Source organism: Quercus lobata, chromosome 1, assembly GCF_001633185.2.
Source record: "Quercus lobata isolate SW786 chromosome 1, ValleyOak3.0 Primary Assembly, whole genome shotgun sequence".
Classification (NCBI taxonomy): Eukaryota; Viridiplantae; Streptophyta; class Magnoliopsida; order Fagales; family Fagaceae; genus Quercus; species Quercus lobata.
The window spans coordinates 31133192-31152138 of NC_044904.1; the positions used below are offsets into that span (position 1 = coordinate 31133192).

General features: G+C 35.1%; 2 protein-coding genes and 1 long non-coding RNA gene across 3 annotated transcripts; 1 reads left to right on the plus strand and 2 right to left on the minus strand.

The window, feature by feature from the left end:
- The first annotated feature begins 3677 nt into the window (after window positions 1-3677).
- On the plus strand, window positions 3678-6356 carry LOC115986648. Its single transcript, XR_004090811.1, has 2 exons — window positions 3678-5176; window positions 6055-6356. It is a non-coding gene; the product is annotated as an uncharacterized LOC115986648 (long non-coding RNA).
- Window positions 6357-7679: 1323 nt separating this feature from the next.
- LOC115986651 (scarecrow-like protein 30) lies at window positions 7680-10532 on the minus strand. Its single transcript, XM_031109881.1, has one exon. It carries the CDS (start codon window positions 10058-10060, stop codon window positions 7910-7912), a length of 2151 nt encoding a protein of 716 aa, XP_030965741.1. The 5' UTR covers window positions 10061-10532; the 3' UTR covers window positions 7680-7909.
- A 4685-nt stretch (window positions 10533-15217) lies between these two features.
- On the minus strand, window positions 15218-18102 carry LOC115986660 (scarecrow-like protein 30). Its single transcript, XM_031109893.1, has one exon. It carries the CDS (start codon window positions 17583-17585, stop codon window positions 15426-15428), a length of 2160 nt encoding a protein of 719 aa, XP_030965753.1. The 5' UTR covers window positions 17586-18102; the 3' UTR covers window positions 15218-15425.
- Window positions 18103-18947: the final 845 nt, after the last annotated feature.

Here is an 18947-nt window from a genome sequence, read left to right on the forward strand (position 1 = left end):
GGCTTTAAGGGCGTTAGCTCCTCAGTCGAGCCCCTAGTCAAGAAACGTAACCCCTAGCAAAACTTTATACTAGAACTCTATAACCAACGGTTAGAAATAACGAAGAAACTCTATCGACCCACATCCTATACCTACACACAAGCCTTCCCCACAGACGGCGCCAATTGTAAGGACTCGATTCGTGGCGGACCGTAACAGTGTCGGGTTCGCACGTAAAAAGGCCCCTAACAATATCATTTGTAGAGCGTGGGTTTGGAAGGCTAGGCCCAGGTTGACAGGCAGTGGGTTTTTCACGGTGTTCGTACAAGTTTAAGTTTTCCTTCACCCTTGGAGTCTTTCTCCTGGAGGTGGGCTGGGAGGCTCTGGTTTTTAGCCATTTTTCCCAACCCCTTCTTTAGGTTACTTGTTTTTCCTTTTATATTTGCCTGCGTTCATTGTCCTTCGTCCACGTATAGGGTCAACCTTTCCAAGATTGATACTTGTTCCATCAGCCCATATTCAAAGTCGTTGAGGGTGGTTGTAAAAGCCAAAGAATGCGGCCTTGTCAGGTTCAGAGCATTGAATGGCAGTAAGGGCAGCTTTCCCTGGATATTTTAGATCTTTCTTCCTAGTTTCAGTCCTATACCGTTTTACCCTTCTTTCAGGGGGGACTTTGGGTCTGCCGAGGACTGAGCTGTCCTCGGCGGTATCCCAAGGCTATTTTGTCGAGCTTGGGCCATAGCCCTCCTTGGCTTGGGCCTTCGGATTCTCTCCGGGTAGATGGGCCTGGCCCATAAATCATTTGGGTCCCACAATTGTAAATTTCTTATATGTTTTTATTCTTTGTTAAATGAATTATCCAATAAGTCATTTGTAATTTTGTTTTATATTTTGATATGTTGATATTATGTAGAAATAAAATTTGTGTATTTGTTTTACTTATCTTTGTGTTATTTTATTTTAGATAGCAATGTTACGATTTGTATAATTTTAAAATTATTGAATAAGTACTAATAAGTGTAGTTCATTCTTGATATATGTGGTGAATTCAAAATAATGTATTTTACAACAAATAATTTGTTGCATGACTTTCTAAATGACAAATACATATTGTTTTCTTTATAATAATATAAACATGTGAAAAATATGAGTCAACCCAACACAACCTGACCCAACCCGCAACCCAACTAACTCGAAGCCATTTTTAATCCGCAACCCAATTAACCCGACCCGACCAGTCGGTTTTGCCGTGTCTTGTAACCAAAACTGATTGACCCGTCCCTGCTTCCAACCCGTTTAAGACTACATGTTCTGACCCGACCTGCCGCTTGCCATGTCTAACGTGACGGCCACTCTTCTTATGAAGCGTCCAGCGCTTCTCACTTCCAAGTAGTAAACAACAAAAGAACTTGTTCATGAGCCTAAAATGGTCGAGCCCGGAGCTTACCAGCACTCTTGAGGTATAACAAAATTCAAAACTTGCTCTTATTTTCCGTATGAGCTTCTATTTGCGAAATTTAGATAAACCCACTTGAGATTTGAACTGGGTTTTGCATTAATTCATCTGGGTATTCCTTCAATTTTTATGTTTGCTATCAAATTCAAGCTCTGTAAAACTATAAACTTGATTGGTTTTATTTTTTCCATGTAAATGGAAGTTCTGAGAGAGGAAAGTGATACTTTTCCTTCATTTTTTATTCCTTGCTATAATTTTATAAAGGGCTCCCTGTTGTTTTGCTTCTTGAATATTTGCTTGATGTGCAGTCATGCATGTGAAAATGGTTTTTTGCATTGTTTTCCTATCTGGTTTCTGAAATCTTGAAAGATTATAGGATTTGTTGATTGTGTAATATGGTTGATAACTGCAATTTAGCAGGTTTTGTTGTCCCATATATAAGCTATCACTTTGAAGTGGCTTTTTTGCTTTTTTTTTTTTTTGGAGGAAGACCCTTATGCTTTCGTCAAAACAGATGGCCTTAGCCTACTTGTATTAGATGCTGTAATTGAGATTCTTTCAAGGCCTAAAACCAAAGGCCTTATGATGCCATTAAAGGCTTCTTAGATGTCAAGCTAAGCCCCTTGAAGTTGTAGACTAGGAACCCTTATGCCGTATACCAAACACATTATGTATTGGTGCAAAGGCCATAAGCTTTGTAAATTGAATATTCACAATGTCAAATGCAATGATTTCTGTGTGCTGTTTTAGAGGCTTACCTTGATTCTATACATGTTATGTAGTCAAACATCTGAAATAGCATGTTGGATCATATAGTAAAAAGTGATCATGATGAGCCCAAAATGTGATTATGTAACAGCAGAAATAACCACCGGAAGATGCATCAATTTTTTCAATGTGGTTGTTTTTTTCTCATTGTAATCTATAGGCTGCATAGATGGTGCAAGTTTGCTAATTGACAACCCTCTGTTACACCACTTTTCTTGAAGGTTGTATGAGATGTAAGTTTCATAATGTAAGAAGCTCTAGCTGAAAGGGGGGTGGGGGTTGGAGAAAGAGATGCAGATTGTAGACCATGTTGACTTCTGAATTAACTTTTCTCTTCAGGCTTCAAACCATACCGGAAATATCAATAAGAACTCTTGCACATTACAAGTGTTTTTGTGGGGCTACATTATGAGGATATGCAGGTTTCAAGTATAACTAATCTTGCTATCTGAAGGTTTCTAGGACAAACTCCCATGGTGTAAGGATATCAATCATGGGATGTTATTCTCTACCTAGTTGGATTGATGAGAATGTTAATTTTCTATGAAATCTTCTTAGCAGTTCTAGCTTATGTCAGGCTGCAGCACCTGCTTTCACCTTTTGTTCTTAAATTTTGAGCACCCATAAATGTATAATGAGATGAAACTTCATTTCTCAACTAGGAAAAAGACGAAGTTGATAGATAGGGATCACTCATGGGTTCAAAAATGGGAAAATTCATACATGAACATGTACACACTATTCAATTCCCGCTATTTATTTTCTGAAAAAATTCTCTTGTATATATTTATCTAGGAAGCATGGACACAAAAAAAAGCTTGTCCATGTTTGAACATGGACGCCTCAGACACAGCTGCCTGTGTGTCCAGTGAAAATAATAATAATAATAATTTTTAAAATTTTGGACACAGTCAAGACATGATGGCCAAAAAAAAAAAAATAATAAAAAAGCAAAAAAAAAAAAAAGGATCTGCACCTGAGACCTATACTGGTTTGGTGATCCCTGATGAACTTGGATGCTTCAGCGGAATCTTTTCATCCATGGGCTTGGCTGAAACACCACCACTGAGGGCCTCTGCAATCTCTTCTCCTACTTTGTTCAGCACTAGGAGACCACGGTGATCCTCGACAAGCACATCAACAGTGGCATTACTGTAAGCTGCAGCATCTCACTGCTAGCCCCCCCTTAGATCCATACTCTTCCTTTAACTTCATTACTCAACTATTTTTTCTGAGTCCTAACCAAGGTCCCTTGGTACCCATCATGCAATCACCCAAGTTAACCCAACTAACCCATTAGTCACATTTTTTTTTTTTTTTTTTTTACTGTTAAGTTGTGAATAATTTTTTAAGGGTAAGCATTTTCTTTTTAACTGAAAATTTATTTAAAAAAAAAAAAAAACTTTACAGAGAGGCCATTTAAATGGTAAACATGAAAATGTAAAAAATTTGTTAGTTTAATAATTTAATAGCTTAATAGTTTAATTATAATTTTTTAAATTATTATCACTATGTAATTGTAGTATTAGTGGCCTAATAGTTGCATTTATTATTATTTTTAGTTGAATTGTTTGTAGGTTATTTGTACTCTTGGTTTATACTTTAAACATCATTAATGGTTATTGATGCACTTTTTGTTATCTATTATTCTTTAAATTAATTTTAGATATGTTTTTTAAAAATGTTGATGGTTATTACTCATTTCTAGAAACTGAAATAAACCTAAAATATGCATTAAAAATATACCTAAAAGTATATATTTATTAATTAATTGATGTGTCCCCGCTGTATTGTGTCCTAATTTTTAAAGAATTTCTGTGTCCCGTGTTATGTCCGTGGTCATAGTTCTTAGATATTGGTAGACCATAACCATTGTTTGTGCATCCCACCATTTTGAGGATGATGATTGGTGACACAGATTTCTTAGCAGCATTTAAAATGGTTGTAGCCTTTTCATTTAGATTTTATATATACCTGATCAGTTGAGCTCTTTGTGGATGGTGTAGCAATGACTGAGAATGAAATTTCTTGGTGTTTTGAAGGCTTTTGAATGATATAGGTTAAATTCACTTTCATACAATATTTTTGAAATTACATTTTGGACATATATCACACAACTGCAGACTATTGAGTTTTAATGTTACAAAAAAGGAGCAATTTGTTTACTATTTCAGAAAAGAAAAAGGGTTAGTGACATGCAAAATTTTCTACAGTATCCCTTAGTAAAGTAAGAGCAGCCTATATATATATATATATATATATATATATTTGATGTCCTGTAATATTCAACACATAATGGGAAACTTAGATACAAGCAATGGATTCTGTGGATACTGGATAATAGAACAGCTGCAACAACCTACTGAAGCTGCTTATTTACTTCTATTTTGCAACATGCTTTTGTTCATATTTTGCTTTGTTCCATTTGAATAGCTATCTGTTTAGTTGCAGTGTGGTCATGATGGAGGGTGATCCCATCCTGGTGCAATTAAAGGTTACATGCCATTGCAAAGTTTTAATCCTTCTATTGATGCGAGTAGAAAGGTCATGATACCTGAAATATCCTATGACTATTGACCTCCGGTTCTTCTCTTTTGGCTTCTGTTCTCCTCACTCAAAGGTCAAGTGACCTCAAATGTCCAATGACGGAGGGTGATCCCCATCCTGGAGCAATTATAGGTTGCATGCCATTTCAAAGTTTTAATCCTTCTATTGATGCGAGCAGAAAGGTCAAGATACCTGAAATATCCTATGACTATTCAGTATTCACCTCCTGTTCTTCTCATTTGGCTTCTGTTCTCCTCACGCAAAGGTCAAGTAACCTCAAATATCCAATGACTATTCACCTCCTGTGCTTCTCCTTTAGCTTTTTTTCTCCTCATGCAATGCCATGTGGTGGTAGAACCTGAATGAAGCAGCAGCAAAGCCAGTGTCTGCCACTTCTTCTGGTAGTCAAAGTGGAATATCTTTGAGGTGGGTTGACTTCTCAAATTATTTAATGATATTGACTTTTGTTATTTGTACAAATATGTCACTAAAGTTTAGAAACTTTGCATAAAAGATGATATTTTTCTCAAATTGGGTTGAGCAAATTGTTTCAAAACTCTGTTATTGCATTCTGCGTTTCTGCTGCTATCAATGTTGCCGATTCAATCCAATAATTTGAATATTGAAACCGTAGTGCCAATAAAAATTGAAAAACAAGAATCCTTAGATGGGATGGAAGGCATAATGCTTTGTTGAGTGAAGTTCAGATTGTTTGGTCATTTCATAAAATAAGTGAGTGAATCAATGGATCAAATTAGCAGACATCCCTTAGTTCTGAAAAAATTGAATTAATATTGATTACTTGCTCTTGTTTTCATTGGAGTGAAAATTGTGCCACTTTACTCTACCCAGTTTGCATCATTTTATATAATTTTCTCCCCCTCAGAAGGGTTGTATGGTTATACTTTTGGAATGCATTTAGTCTGCGTACTTTTTCTGAGTTCAGTAAAATTTCATATGAAGTTCATTTCACAGGTCTGAAGACATTTGAGGGTATACATCTCATATTACCCATTTTAATTAGTTTACAGAAAGTAGTTTCTTATAAAGTTTATTCTAGTTTTGAAGCTTTCAAGGGAGATCTTGGTGCTGACTTTCTTCCATACAGACTTATTATATAGATATATTTGTCAATAGTACATAAAATTTGAATAAATCCATGCAGCCAAATAGATATTGAGAGATCTGAAATAAGATTTAGACTATGTGCTTGCATACATGCCTAGTGAAAAATGCATTCCAAAATGTTCTTATTTGCAATGTTGACACATCTGATATTTTTTGTGTCTATTTGAATTTTACAGTGAAAATGGATCATTAATGGATGAAGCAGGGTGCTCGAACACTGATAAATTGAGTTTTGATGCTAATGGGGCCTTAAAAGAAAAAAAAAAAAAGGTATGAAGTGGTATCTGAAACATGATACCTAAATATATCACCAAAAAATGTTCTAAGGCAATCAACAATCATCATCAAGTAAATGAGTAATGGTAAAGGATCTTTCAAGAATCCAAGAGGTGAAAAGCTGGAATGGAGTGTTCTTAGACCGCCAAGTCAAAACAATAGATGATGAATATATTAGTTATTCAAGTTCACAATTGTTTGAGTTTATTTTTTATTTGCTTCCCAAAATTTGAATCAATATCTCTTTTATTGATGATATTTTTCTTAACTAGTCATTAGTTCTAGAAGGTGGAATTTAGCTCTTGCTCCTTTCAAGCCTTTCAGAATTTAGTGTGTAGGCTTTAGGGCAATATAATATCTCCACCAATGACTACAGTTGAATATTCAGATATAGATAAACTATTAAACTTTGCTAGTTTTTTCCGTTACAAATATAGTATTGAGTAGCACATTAACCACTTCCAACGTATTTGATGGCATTCTATCTGGTTTTGCGTTATTCATAATTTTCTATTATAGAACTTTTCTTTTCTAAGAGTAACATATCATATAATATGAATCATATTCACACCCTTGTCCATGGCTTTTCAAGATGTCTCCGAGTCGGTTTTCCTTTCTAAAAAAACTTTGTATTGTACTCAAATAGCCTGCTGTTTTGTTGCTATGAATGAGGTCATTTTAAAGCTTCTGCACCTTTTTTGTTTTTCTTTTACCTTAAAGAAACCCCGGGGTAAATGCTCATAGTTTACAGAAGATTAGTCACTCCTCTCCTCTTGCATCAATGAATGACATCAATACTGTTTTCAGTCTACCCTTTGCATGGTATCTTGCGGCTTTAATTATTTTTCATGTTGTTTACAACAACTAAGGGAAAGAGATTCAAACTCAAGTTTTCTTCCATGGAAGAATCAGACAGTGCTACTTAATAATAAGACTCTTTGCATTATTTATTGTGTTTTGGTATTAGTCCATGGCATAGCTTGCATTGAGAAATAATTTTTTTTTTTTTTTTTGCTCTCGAACAGTGTATCCTCAAGGCTTTCAACCAGAGACTAATCACTGTTCGCGCTGGGTGGGTCCATGAAGGGTAAAGCGCTGGCTCAGGAAATTCTTTTCAAAGTGCAGATTATAGGACTCGAACTGGGGAGCACACCCAGTCGAGCTCAGTACAAGCACCTTGAGACCGAGAGTCCAACCAACTCGGCCAACCCTTGAGTTCATTGAGAAATAATTTACTTGAAGCATTTTGTGTTGTATAAAAGAATGAAAGAATGAAAAGTCTAGATGACAATAGTACAATACTATAGATTAACATGGGTTGCTCATCTATCATCGTCCCCCACCCCTACCTAATAGGTGAAAAGGACTTTAGGATTCCTGATGCCATTTTGATGTAGCTTGCTGCTCAGATTATCACACCCGTTGTTTCTAGTCTTAAACAATGGAACATGTGCTACCCGGAAAAGAAAAAAAAGGACAAATTGTTGAGTATGCCTTGGAGGCTTGAATCCATGAAGGAAGGGGGTTACCTTATGGCTATGAACAATATTACAATTGAACTCATGAACTCAACAAAAAGGAAATATTGATTGCAATACAATAATTCGTTGTTATATTGTCGAGGATAGCAACAAACCAAGCATCAGTACTAGTAAAAGCTATTAGTGACGGTGCCAAAAGACAACCAAAAACAAACATAGGATTTGCAATACTATACAAAACTTCTAAGCAGTTTTTTTTTTTTGATGGGAACTCCTATGCTGGTTTCCAACAAGAAAAAGCATAGATAATACGCCCCTTCCATCCTTGTAGCAACCACTGACCATCCACGTCCACAACAAAATCCTTATGATATTCTGACTTCACTGTTTTCTTCACTTTCTGCACGAGTTCCTGGTCTAATGGGACCTGCCTGAACCCAGCCCTCAAGTTCCGGACCTGCCACTGCTTGTAGGTCTCTGGCCTTTCAATCCTTTCCAAACCTTCGCACGCTACGACATTCATGGCTTGCCTTCCAACTATCTCTTTCTCATACCGCAACCTCCCAGGATCTTCAAGAGGCAAGTTGGCATCAAACATGTCAAACAAAGAAGAGAAGTGGTACAGTGTCTCCCTGAATCGCGTGACAAAGAAGGGTGCATTGTATGTTCCATTAACGACCCCATGCATGAATAAATCTGGATTGATTTTCTTGATCAGCTTTAGGACAGTGTCCCTTGGATTATTCATTGCCACTGTTTCATCAGGAATGTTCTTTAACCGGAATAAACAGTTAACAACTGTTAGTTCATCCCTATCAATTTTGAGATCCTCCAATTTAATAGTTTCCCATTTCTGTGCTATCACATTGTACTCAAATGGGACATTGAATCTCTTGCAGTAATTTTCCAAGCGACGCCCTGTCTCCTCGACCCTTTCTGTAGGCCGAAAGCCTGATTGGGGAAGCTCAATTCCCGTTATCCGAAGCTTAGGGGCTCCGCCAGGCCTTTCAGAGAGACGTTGGATGAGGCAAGGCCATTGAAAACCATAGAGAATGCCAAAATCAATAATATGAAGCCTTGGTGCTTTCTGTGCTAGTTTCATAGTTGTTCTATTAGCAAAGAAATTTGACATCCTTTTGAAAGGGCATGCGGATATGTATACCTTATAAGCTTTCAAGATATCAGCAGTAGATGTCCCATTACTCACAACGGGATGCATTGACACCCTGGTGCCAGCCAAGCGTGCTTCAAGGGCATCAGCAAAGTAATGGGCTAATCTCTGGTTTCCATCTCCGAACTGAGAAGAGTGCTGCCTTATTTGCTTGAGTAATTCATTTGCGGTTCTTTGGTCACTGCTTGACACAGCTTGTGCACATTGAGTTAGCAGACTCCAAAAGTCTACTATTTCTCCACCTTTGTTACCTTGCTTTTTCGAACGTGTTGTTTTTCCATTAGATCCTCCTGAATCCCCGTTCTGCTGCAACTTTTTGCTTGCTCCGTTTCCTGAAGAGTCACGAAGAGCACATGATTTCGAATCGTTGATTCCACCGGGACAAAGCAATACTTCATCATACATCTCTAGTGACTCAGAATCTCCTGCATAATTCACTGATTGTTTGTTGCTCCTTCCTTCTTCTAGATCGTCAGAATCCTCACGCTGATGATTTTTCCTTCTACTTGACCCATTTGGTGAGGTGTGCCTCCTATTCATGTCTGCGTTTTCCGCAGCATCCGTGGTTTGCTTTGGAGACACTGATGGGCTGCTCTCCAAATCAATGATTTCATGATTTCCATGTGGATGGGACTCAACTGGCTGTCTTTCACTGAATGAATCCAGTAGCAGAGAGGCGTATCCTGAGGAGTCAATAGCAGAAGATTGCATAGTAAAGGATTTGAATTCACCCCGATCATAAATCCAATTGGATTCAACCAGATTGTCAGCACTAGTAATAGTATAGCTGTTACTGCTATCAACACTGCTGCTCCCATCAAAATAACCATCTGGACTCCCAATGTTTTGATCAAAACAAGGATATAATTGATCAGTGGATGAAGGATATTTCTGACCAAGGACTTCATAGAATGACTTTTCAGCAGCCTGGAGGGCCAGACAATCCTGTAACATGCAGGGTTTAGCCTCCAAGTTTTCTTCCATAAGCATCTCGTTTATGTACCTGAGAGTGGCATTGGAAATTTCAGTATCTGCTGGATCTCCCTCCAGGCTGGTGCCAGTTGAAGATGGACTTGAATCATCACCAGGATCCTGAAGTGGATTAGTTGGAAGGAAAGGCTCTTGGAAAAATTCATGGTTGACTTTAAATCCGTTTGCAAGATCTTGTTTTGAGCGTAGTGTAACTGAGCCATGGTTGAATGAATTCACATTCATGAATTCAGGACCTTGGGGTTCTTCAAGAAGGGTATCCATAAAAGAATTTGACTTTAAAGAAATCTAAGTGAAATATCACAGTATAAAGAAGCTTGAAAGATAAGAGAAAAGATTGAAGATTCACCTATTCAAGTCTGTCGCAGTAGCAGAATTGCAAGATATATTAAGATGAACTTTCAGGGAAAAATAAAAAAACACAGAAGAATATCTTGAAGTTAACGATATAAGTTAAAAAACAAAAACTAGAGGAGTCCTAGGAGATATCAGATATCAGTGTAGTGAAGCAAAGAGTATCTGATAAGAAGTGGAAGATCATGAGGCACTATATAGAGCAATGATCTTGATAGTAGTGGTACTGAACCTTCTGGGAAGCACACATAAAGTGAGACAAAGCAAGCCGCCAGCCCTTTTTTATCAGAAATCTTCTACTAGTGTGTTGGAGCAAAGCGGAACAATGTTAATGTATTCTAAACGTATCAGATGAAGATGGTGTGTTTTGATTCTTATCAACAAGTCATTTGACCAAAGTCCAATGTGAACGCAGGATTTATTAGATTTTTTTATTTGGATGAGTGATGTATGAGCATGGCCCATTCACGGGCCACTGATTAAAGTCGGCAAATTAAAAAAAAAACAGGAGATTATAATGAAGTAAATCAATAAAGCTAAAAACCTTGATTATCGGTTTAGTTACAACTAATTTTTTTATCTAATCAATTCTATCTAGAATCTTTGAAGAAAAAAAAATATATATATATATATATATATATATTTCCTTCTGATTATGACTCACTTTTATGTAACAGGGTTATATATATCATTTTAAATTATGATACGTCGATTAAATAAAATATTGTTTAGGTCAAATCTAATAATAAGTTTTGTTAGTTAATTGTTAACATCAGGTTTTTTTTTTTTTTTTTTTTTTAATTATTTTAAATCTATGTATATATCTAAAAGTTGAAGCGTAGTATTTATTGTTACTATGCTACTGTTAAGCCATCTCATCTTCTATGTCATTTTCATATTATTATTTTATTTCATATTTATCTTTTACTTTTAATTTTTTTGATATTATTAAATATATAAATTCTTTGGCTTTACAAATTCATATTAAATGGTTTTAACTTTATATATTTATTTACTTTAATTTTAATGCTATAACTAAGTATTATCTATACATATTTCTTTTAGACAGTTTTAACTTTACATATAATTTTACCATTTTATCTCTTTTTATTCTCATCCTCTTACTATAAATTTGTTACACTTTCCCATTTTATGTATATAGAGACAAGGGTCCAAGATCGTATATTAGGCCTTGGACTTTATCAGGGGATACAAATGGGTCTGAGGAGAAGTAAATAATTATGAGATATTCCTGAACCAGGTCCCATTAGCACAGAGCAAATGAAGGGTTGTTCGAAGGGTACATCCTCCTCGGGCTTAATGAATAGGGTTCAAAATATATAATTCAGCAATTAAAGTGACATTCTAAGAAGCTTCAATGACATAGAAGCTTCAAGTGAAGGACTCTTTCATAAAGGGGGATAAAAAAAAAAGAGAGAAAAAAGGAAGATAGCAGTCTGGACCATTCTGATATTCTAGAGTGATCATCATATATAGATTTAACCTCCTCAGACTGAAAGTTTATTGATATTAGCATCCTTGGTTTGTGTTTGATCGTCATACAATTCAATACTAGCCGTTGTCTAATTCATTAGGACCTAGTTCTTTGACCCATTCTCTACAAATTCATTGTATTGGGCTCATTGGACCAAGACTCCATATATTTTGGACTTGAGCCTCAAATTGTGACCCTACAATGCATATTTTATTTTCCCACACAAAAAGGTTCTCTCTCTCTCTCTCTCTCTCTCTCTCTCTTGCGTGCGCATTTTTTTTTTTCATTTTTTGTTGGATTTTTTAATGAAGTTTATACACCCATTGTCTTATTATTGACTAACTCATATGTGTTCCTTGATAAAAATAATTTTTTTTATCATTTTATTTGCAACACTAAATACTTTTAATGTTGTTGACCAGATTTGGGAGAAAATTATATTATAATATGTCTATATTTTGTGTTATTGTCAGGTTTTAGTTGATTTGGAAAACAGTGGGATAGTTTGGACAATATGATGAAGAACAATTAGTGCAATTGAAGAAGATGGTCTTTGTGTATTTTCACTAGTTGTAAATATATTATTTAACAAATTAACACCAAATTGTTATATCTTTATTATGTGATGTTTTTAGATGCGTGAGTAATTGTTTTTAATCATTTACAAATATTTTGTATTGCTCATTTTCCTTACCTCATTAGTGTATTTTTTTTTTTTTGGAGATTTTTAAGAAAATAAATTCAATTTCAAGTTTAAAATTATTTATTTATCTATTCATTTTTCGCATATTGGATTAGATGTTAGATTAGATTATGACAGTATTAACATAATATTTGGTTTGATCACATCACATTTGAAATGTTTTACATATCCGAGAGAATGAGTTTGACCTTGATGTGAGTTTGACTTTTTCCTTTCTTTTTTATTTGAATTGTAGTTTTGTTGAATTTTATAAATTTTTTTGATACATTTCTCAGTGTTTTTTATTGTACAATAGGAAAAAATTGGGTTTGCAAAATTTTTTTTTTTTTTAGAAGCTAAAAAATAATTTCCAAATTTTAGTTACTTCTTAATGATAACAAAATGTTATAAAGAATTTTTATTAAAAAATTAATATTTTTTCAATCTTTTGAATTTCTAAAAAAAAAAAATGTATTGTTTTTATTTTGGTATGACAAAAATTATATATTACATTTGTTATCCTCACTATAACAAATGAAAATATGATCATGAATACATTATTATTTAAAAAATAGTCTAAACTGGAAAATAAAATTAACGAGACCACTCTAAAAATATTATGCACAATGCACGAGATCTGCAGCTAGTTTCTCTAATTTTTAGTTCCCATCATTGTGAAAGAAACTAATAAAGTTTACGCATGATAATACAAACTGTTTCACATTTACTTGTAACTCATATCATATGGAACAATAACTCTCCCAAAAACATTAAAAGTACAGTTGAAGATCCATTAATCTTTTTTTTTTTTGGCTGAATAGATCCTTTAATTTTTTAATGTTGTACACTTTATTATTTCACATTCTTTGAAGATTTAGTGTTCCAATGTTGGGACTTATCTGAGATCCGCATCTGGTGGTAATAACAGCTAATTTGTGTTCCTCGGCTATTTAAAAAAGTCTCCGTCATTCTTCACCTAGTATCGTTTGACTAATCTCCAGTGACATCAACTTTGACTACAAACTTTAAATAGCTTAGCCTTTGATTTCTTGGAGAGCCCTCTCAATCTACCTAGCTTATCGCCCAAGCCTTATGTCTCTCACCCACTCTCTCTATTTTTGTTTTGGGTTTTGACTAACCAGATCATGAAATTAATTGGTTGAGACAAACAAGGATTATCCACATCCTGATTATATTTAAATCAAAGGAAAATTTCAACAAGAACAAGAAAGAAAAGAAAAACTTTGTGCATAACCACTTTAGACCAAAGTTAGGCACACATAATTGAAGTCCAAATTCATGTATAACTTAAACTTTGAATTAATCCCAAATTATTTTAAGGTCTCAATTGAAGAAGTCTCTCTTTATTTCTTGGTATAGACCCCTGCACCTTGGAGCTAAAAAACAAAATAATTATGATGTATTCATTTGCTAACAGCATATAAATCAAAGATAAAAAAGCTTAAAAAATGTTGTCTTTTGGGTGTGGCTGGTGGGTGGCTGCTGGACCAGTCTACCGCACTTACAAACAACTCTGGCAGTCAAATTAATGTTGGATTTTTATGTCTCCTATAATTCAGATACATCCCTTCTAGCATGGATCTTTAACCTGGAAACATTTTTTTATTCTTATTTTCTATAATGTTTTCCTTGGACTAACTTGACTTTTAAGACCCTCTAGAATTTTATATAAACAGCTTGCCCTACCTGTAAAAATCATTATGTCAATTACTTTTATGTAGGCCCTTATCATCACTATCTCAAATGCAAACTTTAATTGCATGTCATAATTCATTAAAATATTTTGACAGTAGTACAGTTTCGTTTCATGGTCTTTGTGCACGTGGAAACTCGGTCGAATGCGATTCCTGCTCTCCAAGTTTTTTTTTTTTTTTTTGAGAAACGATCCCTGCTCTCCAAGTAAGTTGAAAGGGCAATACCCTTTTTAATAATTTATTAAAATGGTAAAGTTATTATTCGAATTACATCATTTTTATATTAGTAGTTAAAACTTAAAAGACAAAAATTGTAAAAAAAAAATTCGCCAATTAGATTTGACGTTGAGAACTGCAATAGCTACTCATTTCTATGAGTCAAACTTTTGGTAGTTGACTTCTCTAAAGGCAATGTATAACCATGCCAGCCATTACACTAGAAAAAAAAGAGAGGACTTGAATCCAGTTAAACAGTGTGTGCACTTGAGGCCACAAGGTTTTCCCTGAAACAAGCAATAGATTCGAAATAAGATTAAGCTTAGCTTGTTTATCAAAATTAAGGAATTTAAAAATGATATTCCCTTAATATTTTTTAAAATAAAAATGTGAATAACCTGAATAATATAATTATTGAATTGTATGTGCACCGATACATTGTTAGTCATTATAACTTGAAAATTTTTGAGCCTACTCCAATTTGCGTTCACGTATATATCATCACATTTGTATAATTGTATCATGAGCTTTGTTTTTTTTTTTTTTATGATGTTTTATGGTCACTTTTTATCTTTACCACAATTGAGCTTGGCTTGTTTCATCTAAACAATTATTGAGGAGAGAAGCCTTTCCTTGTACTACTCTTTGTCTACACCCTTTCAAATATAGAAAGAGTTATCAGAAAACTACTGAGAATATACTGTCATAAACTTCATTCTCACTTTTGCGTGGTGCAATATTATCTTCGAATATGTTGAATCATGATGCCAAGAGAAGTAGCAACAATTATGCATTCTCTTATAATTGCAAGGCATTTAGTATTTTAGTGATATTGGCTACCCTGAATGCTTTTCAGTTTTCACATTGTAATGTTATCTTATATATGGTGAGCCACAATGCCAAAAAGACTACTTATAGTCATATCTACTTCTCACTTATCTATATTACATACGCCAGAATTGAATGCATGAATTTCGACATTGACTGCAACTCTGCAATACACTGAATTTTTTTTGTTACATCAGCTAAGTAAGCAAAAAAGGCATCAGCAATGATTATGCCAATATGAATGTGATACAAATATGAAACAGGAAAAAGAAGAGGCACATAGGACCTCATGAAATCCACCATTTCTAACTGGTCATAACTCATAAGCGGCATCGATTTTTACTCCTGAGTAGGTTTCCAGCAGGAGATAGCATGGATAATTCTCCCCTTCCATCCCTGAAGCATCCACTGACCATCCTTGTCAATCACAAAATTTTTATTGTAATCTAACTTTACCCTTCTCTTCACTTCATTCAAGAGCTCTAGATTTAGTGGAAGCTGCCTGAAACCGGCCCTCAGATTCCGAGCTTGCCACCGCTTGTATGTCTCTGGCCTTTCAGCCCTCTCTAAGCCCTCACATGCTATGACATTCATTGCATCCCTTGCAAATACTCCTTTCTCAAAAGCCATCCTATGTTGGTCCTCGCGAGGTACAGTGGCGTCAAACATATCAAACAATGCAGAAAAGTGGAAGAGCGCCTCCTTGAATCGTGAAAGAAAGAATGGAGTATTATATGTCCCATTAACAACCCCATGAATAAAAATCTCTGGATTGATTCTCTTGATTAATTCCAGTACAATATCTCTAGGACAATTCATTGCCACCATTTCATCAGGTATGTTCTTTAACCTGTATATACAGTTTACAACAATTAATTCATCCCTGTCAATTTTAAGATCCTCCAATCCAATAGTTTCCCATTTCTTTGCAATGACATTGTACTCAAATGGGACATTAAATCTCTTGCAGTAATTTTCTAAGCGACGGCCTGTCTCTTCAACCCTTTCTGCAGGCCTAAAGCCTGGTTGAGGAAACTCAATTCCTGTTATATGAAGCTTAGGAGGTCCACCAGGTCTAACAGAAAGGCGTTGGATAAGGCAGGGCCATTGGAAACCATAGAGAATGCCAAAATCAATAATGTGAACCCTTTTTGCTTTCTCTGCTACTTTCAGTATTGTTCTGTTAGCATAGAAATTTGACATTGCCTTAAATGGGGATGCTGAAATATATACCTGGTAACCTTTCAAGATTTCAGCAGCTGAATACTCATTACTTGCAAGGGGCATATACAATGGAGGCTGGTTAGCCAAGCGTGCCTCAAGAGCATTAGCAAAGTAATAAGCCATCCTTTCGGTTCCATCACCGTAGGGAGAAGAGTGCTGCCGAATCTGCTTAAGTAGCTCAGTTGTAGTCATTTGGTCATTGCTTGCTACAGATTGAGCACATTGAGTTAGCAGAGTAGATAAATCTACTATCTCCCCCTTGTTAACTTGTTTCCTCGAACGTGTTGTTTTACCGGTAGATCCTTCTGATCGCCCATTTTTCTTTGTCTTCCCACTTTCTTCATTTTGTGATGCTGCTGCTTCATGAGGAGTAAATGATACAGAATCAACAGTAGGCTGACAAAGCAATACCTTATCAAACAACTCTGTTGGCTCAGGCTCTTCAACATAAACTGCTGGATGCTTGTTTCTCCTCCCTTCTTCTGTATAATCATTATCTCTGCCTTGATTTTTTTGTCCCCTTGACCCATTGAGTGTGTTCCCATTCTTTGGTACCTTAGGTACTACCTCCCCAATTGTCTCCTTTGGCTCTGGAGGCACTGGTTGGTTGCTCTCCCAATCAAAAAACGGATTGCTACCACTTGAAAGCTCTTGCTTGATCTGCTTAACTGACTTTATGTCACTAAACAAATGTGGTACTAGAAGGGAGTTTTCACTGGTGTCAAATGGAGAAGGCATATGATCAGAGGATATTAAGTTACTTTGATCATGGTTAAAATTGAACTCAAACGAGTGTTTGACAGCAGTATAGCTACCAGTGCTTACAATACTGCTACTTTGTTCAAAACTATCATCTGGGCTCTCAGCATTTTGATTGAAACAAGGATGGGGTTGCACGGGTGAGGAGGGATAGTTTTGACCAAGGGCATCATAGAAGGATTTTTCAGCAGCCTGAAGGGCTAAACAATCCTGCAACATGCAAGGCTTACCCTCCAGGTCTTCTTCTAGAAGTATCTCACTTATGTAGTTGAGAACAATAGAATTGGAAAAGCTACTGTTCTCAGATGAATCTCCATCCAAGCTTGAGCCTGAATTAGATGAACTTGATACACTTGGAGGGTGTAGATTGGTTGGAAGATTGAAAGGTGGATTAGCAAATTCATGATTGTCTTTAAACCCTTCTACAAGATCCTGATTAGACATTACTGAAGCTGATGCGTGGTGAAGCTTAATTTCATTTATTGAACGAAAAAGACCTTGAAGAAGTGCATCCATATATAAGGACCAACTATCAACAGGAACCAATGAAGAAATCTAGCAGTAATTGAAACCTATGGCTAGGAAGCCAAGTGATAGTATTAGGCTCAGTTTGGGCTGCAGAAGTTATTTTTTTCTTTTTTCTCATTCAAGAAACAAAAAATAAAAAAAACATAGAGTCTAATGAACAATTGAGAAAAACCCAGAAACAGGAATTCAAGATTTCGAAGATAAAGGTACAATAGCATTAAAGTAGACATCACCATAAGAACAAAAGAACAAATCAAATAATAAATGATGAAGCTAAAAAGAGATGGACTTGGTGGTTACCTTAAAGAAATGGACATATAATATAAACTTGGTATATAGTATAAATGCTTTCCTGTTTCAGAAAAGATGTAGTAGGGTCAAAGGGTCATCTTCATATTACTGAACCTTCTGGGAATTAGTCTCTCATAGTTTTATTACATGTGGTATAAACTCAGCCGCCAGCTTGTTCTAATCTTCAGCTAATGCCAATCACTCTCAAACACCCGTGTCTAAAATTAACTCTGTTGCGGCCGAAAAACGAAGCTAGACATGTGGGGTAATTTAGAAGTGGCGAAAGGAAAAGCTACTTCATCCACATGTCGTTGACCATATCTCACATTGCATGCGTGTCCATCATGTTTCTATCATTGGGCACCAATAAAGACTATAAAGTTGACGAAAAATCTCAACCCAAAAAAAAAAAAAAATAAATAAATAAATAAATAAAAGGGTAGAAGAAGAAAGAGTGAAATACTCCATCACACAAGGAAGTATGATTATAAAACATTATTAGTGATTAGTTACAACTTAAAAGTAATTTTTTTTTTGCATTAACGAACTTAAGTTACAACCATGTCTTCGCAAAATTTTTAGTTTATATTGTACTAGTAATATAAATTTATTATATTACATTATAGATATACAAAATGTGTATAATGTTGTACACATTTGGATCCTTTTGAGAACAATTTATTTAGTTAAAATTGAAAACTTTTTACTGAAAATACTGTAGATAAAACTAAAAACTAGTTGAAATAGTACAGTAAAATTCATGAATAATACCAAAAAGTACAATGAGATTTAGTAGCAAAAAAAAAAAAAAAAACTGAATAGTAGAAGAAAAAAAAAAAAAGCTAAATAGCAAAAAAAAAATTGATTTTTTCAGTCGATACCAAACGCATCCTTAGTGTATTTACAATGTCTATTAACTATATAAAAAGAGCCATCATGCCAAGGAAGAGTAACTTTTGGTTTATTCAAGTTTTGGAATTATGCTACTTTCTAAAGTGGCTTTGGTTTGGTGAGTTGACATTTGTTTCTTTTTATCCCAACTATGCCCAGTTTGTTTGA

What these genes read in the sequence shown, in the direction of transcription:
- LOC115986651 (XM_031109881.1), bottom strand. Translation starts at nt 10,060, where the DNA reads ATGGATACCCTTCTTGAAGAACCCCAAGGTCCTGAATTCATGAATGTG.
- LOC115986660 (XM_031109893.1), bottom strand. Translation starts at nt 17,585, where the DNA reads ATGGATGCACTTCTTCAAGGTCTTTTTCGTTCAATAAATGAAATTAAG.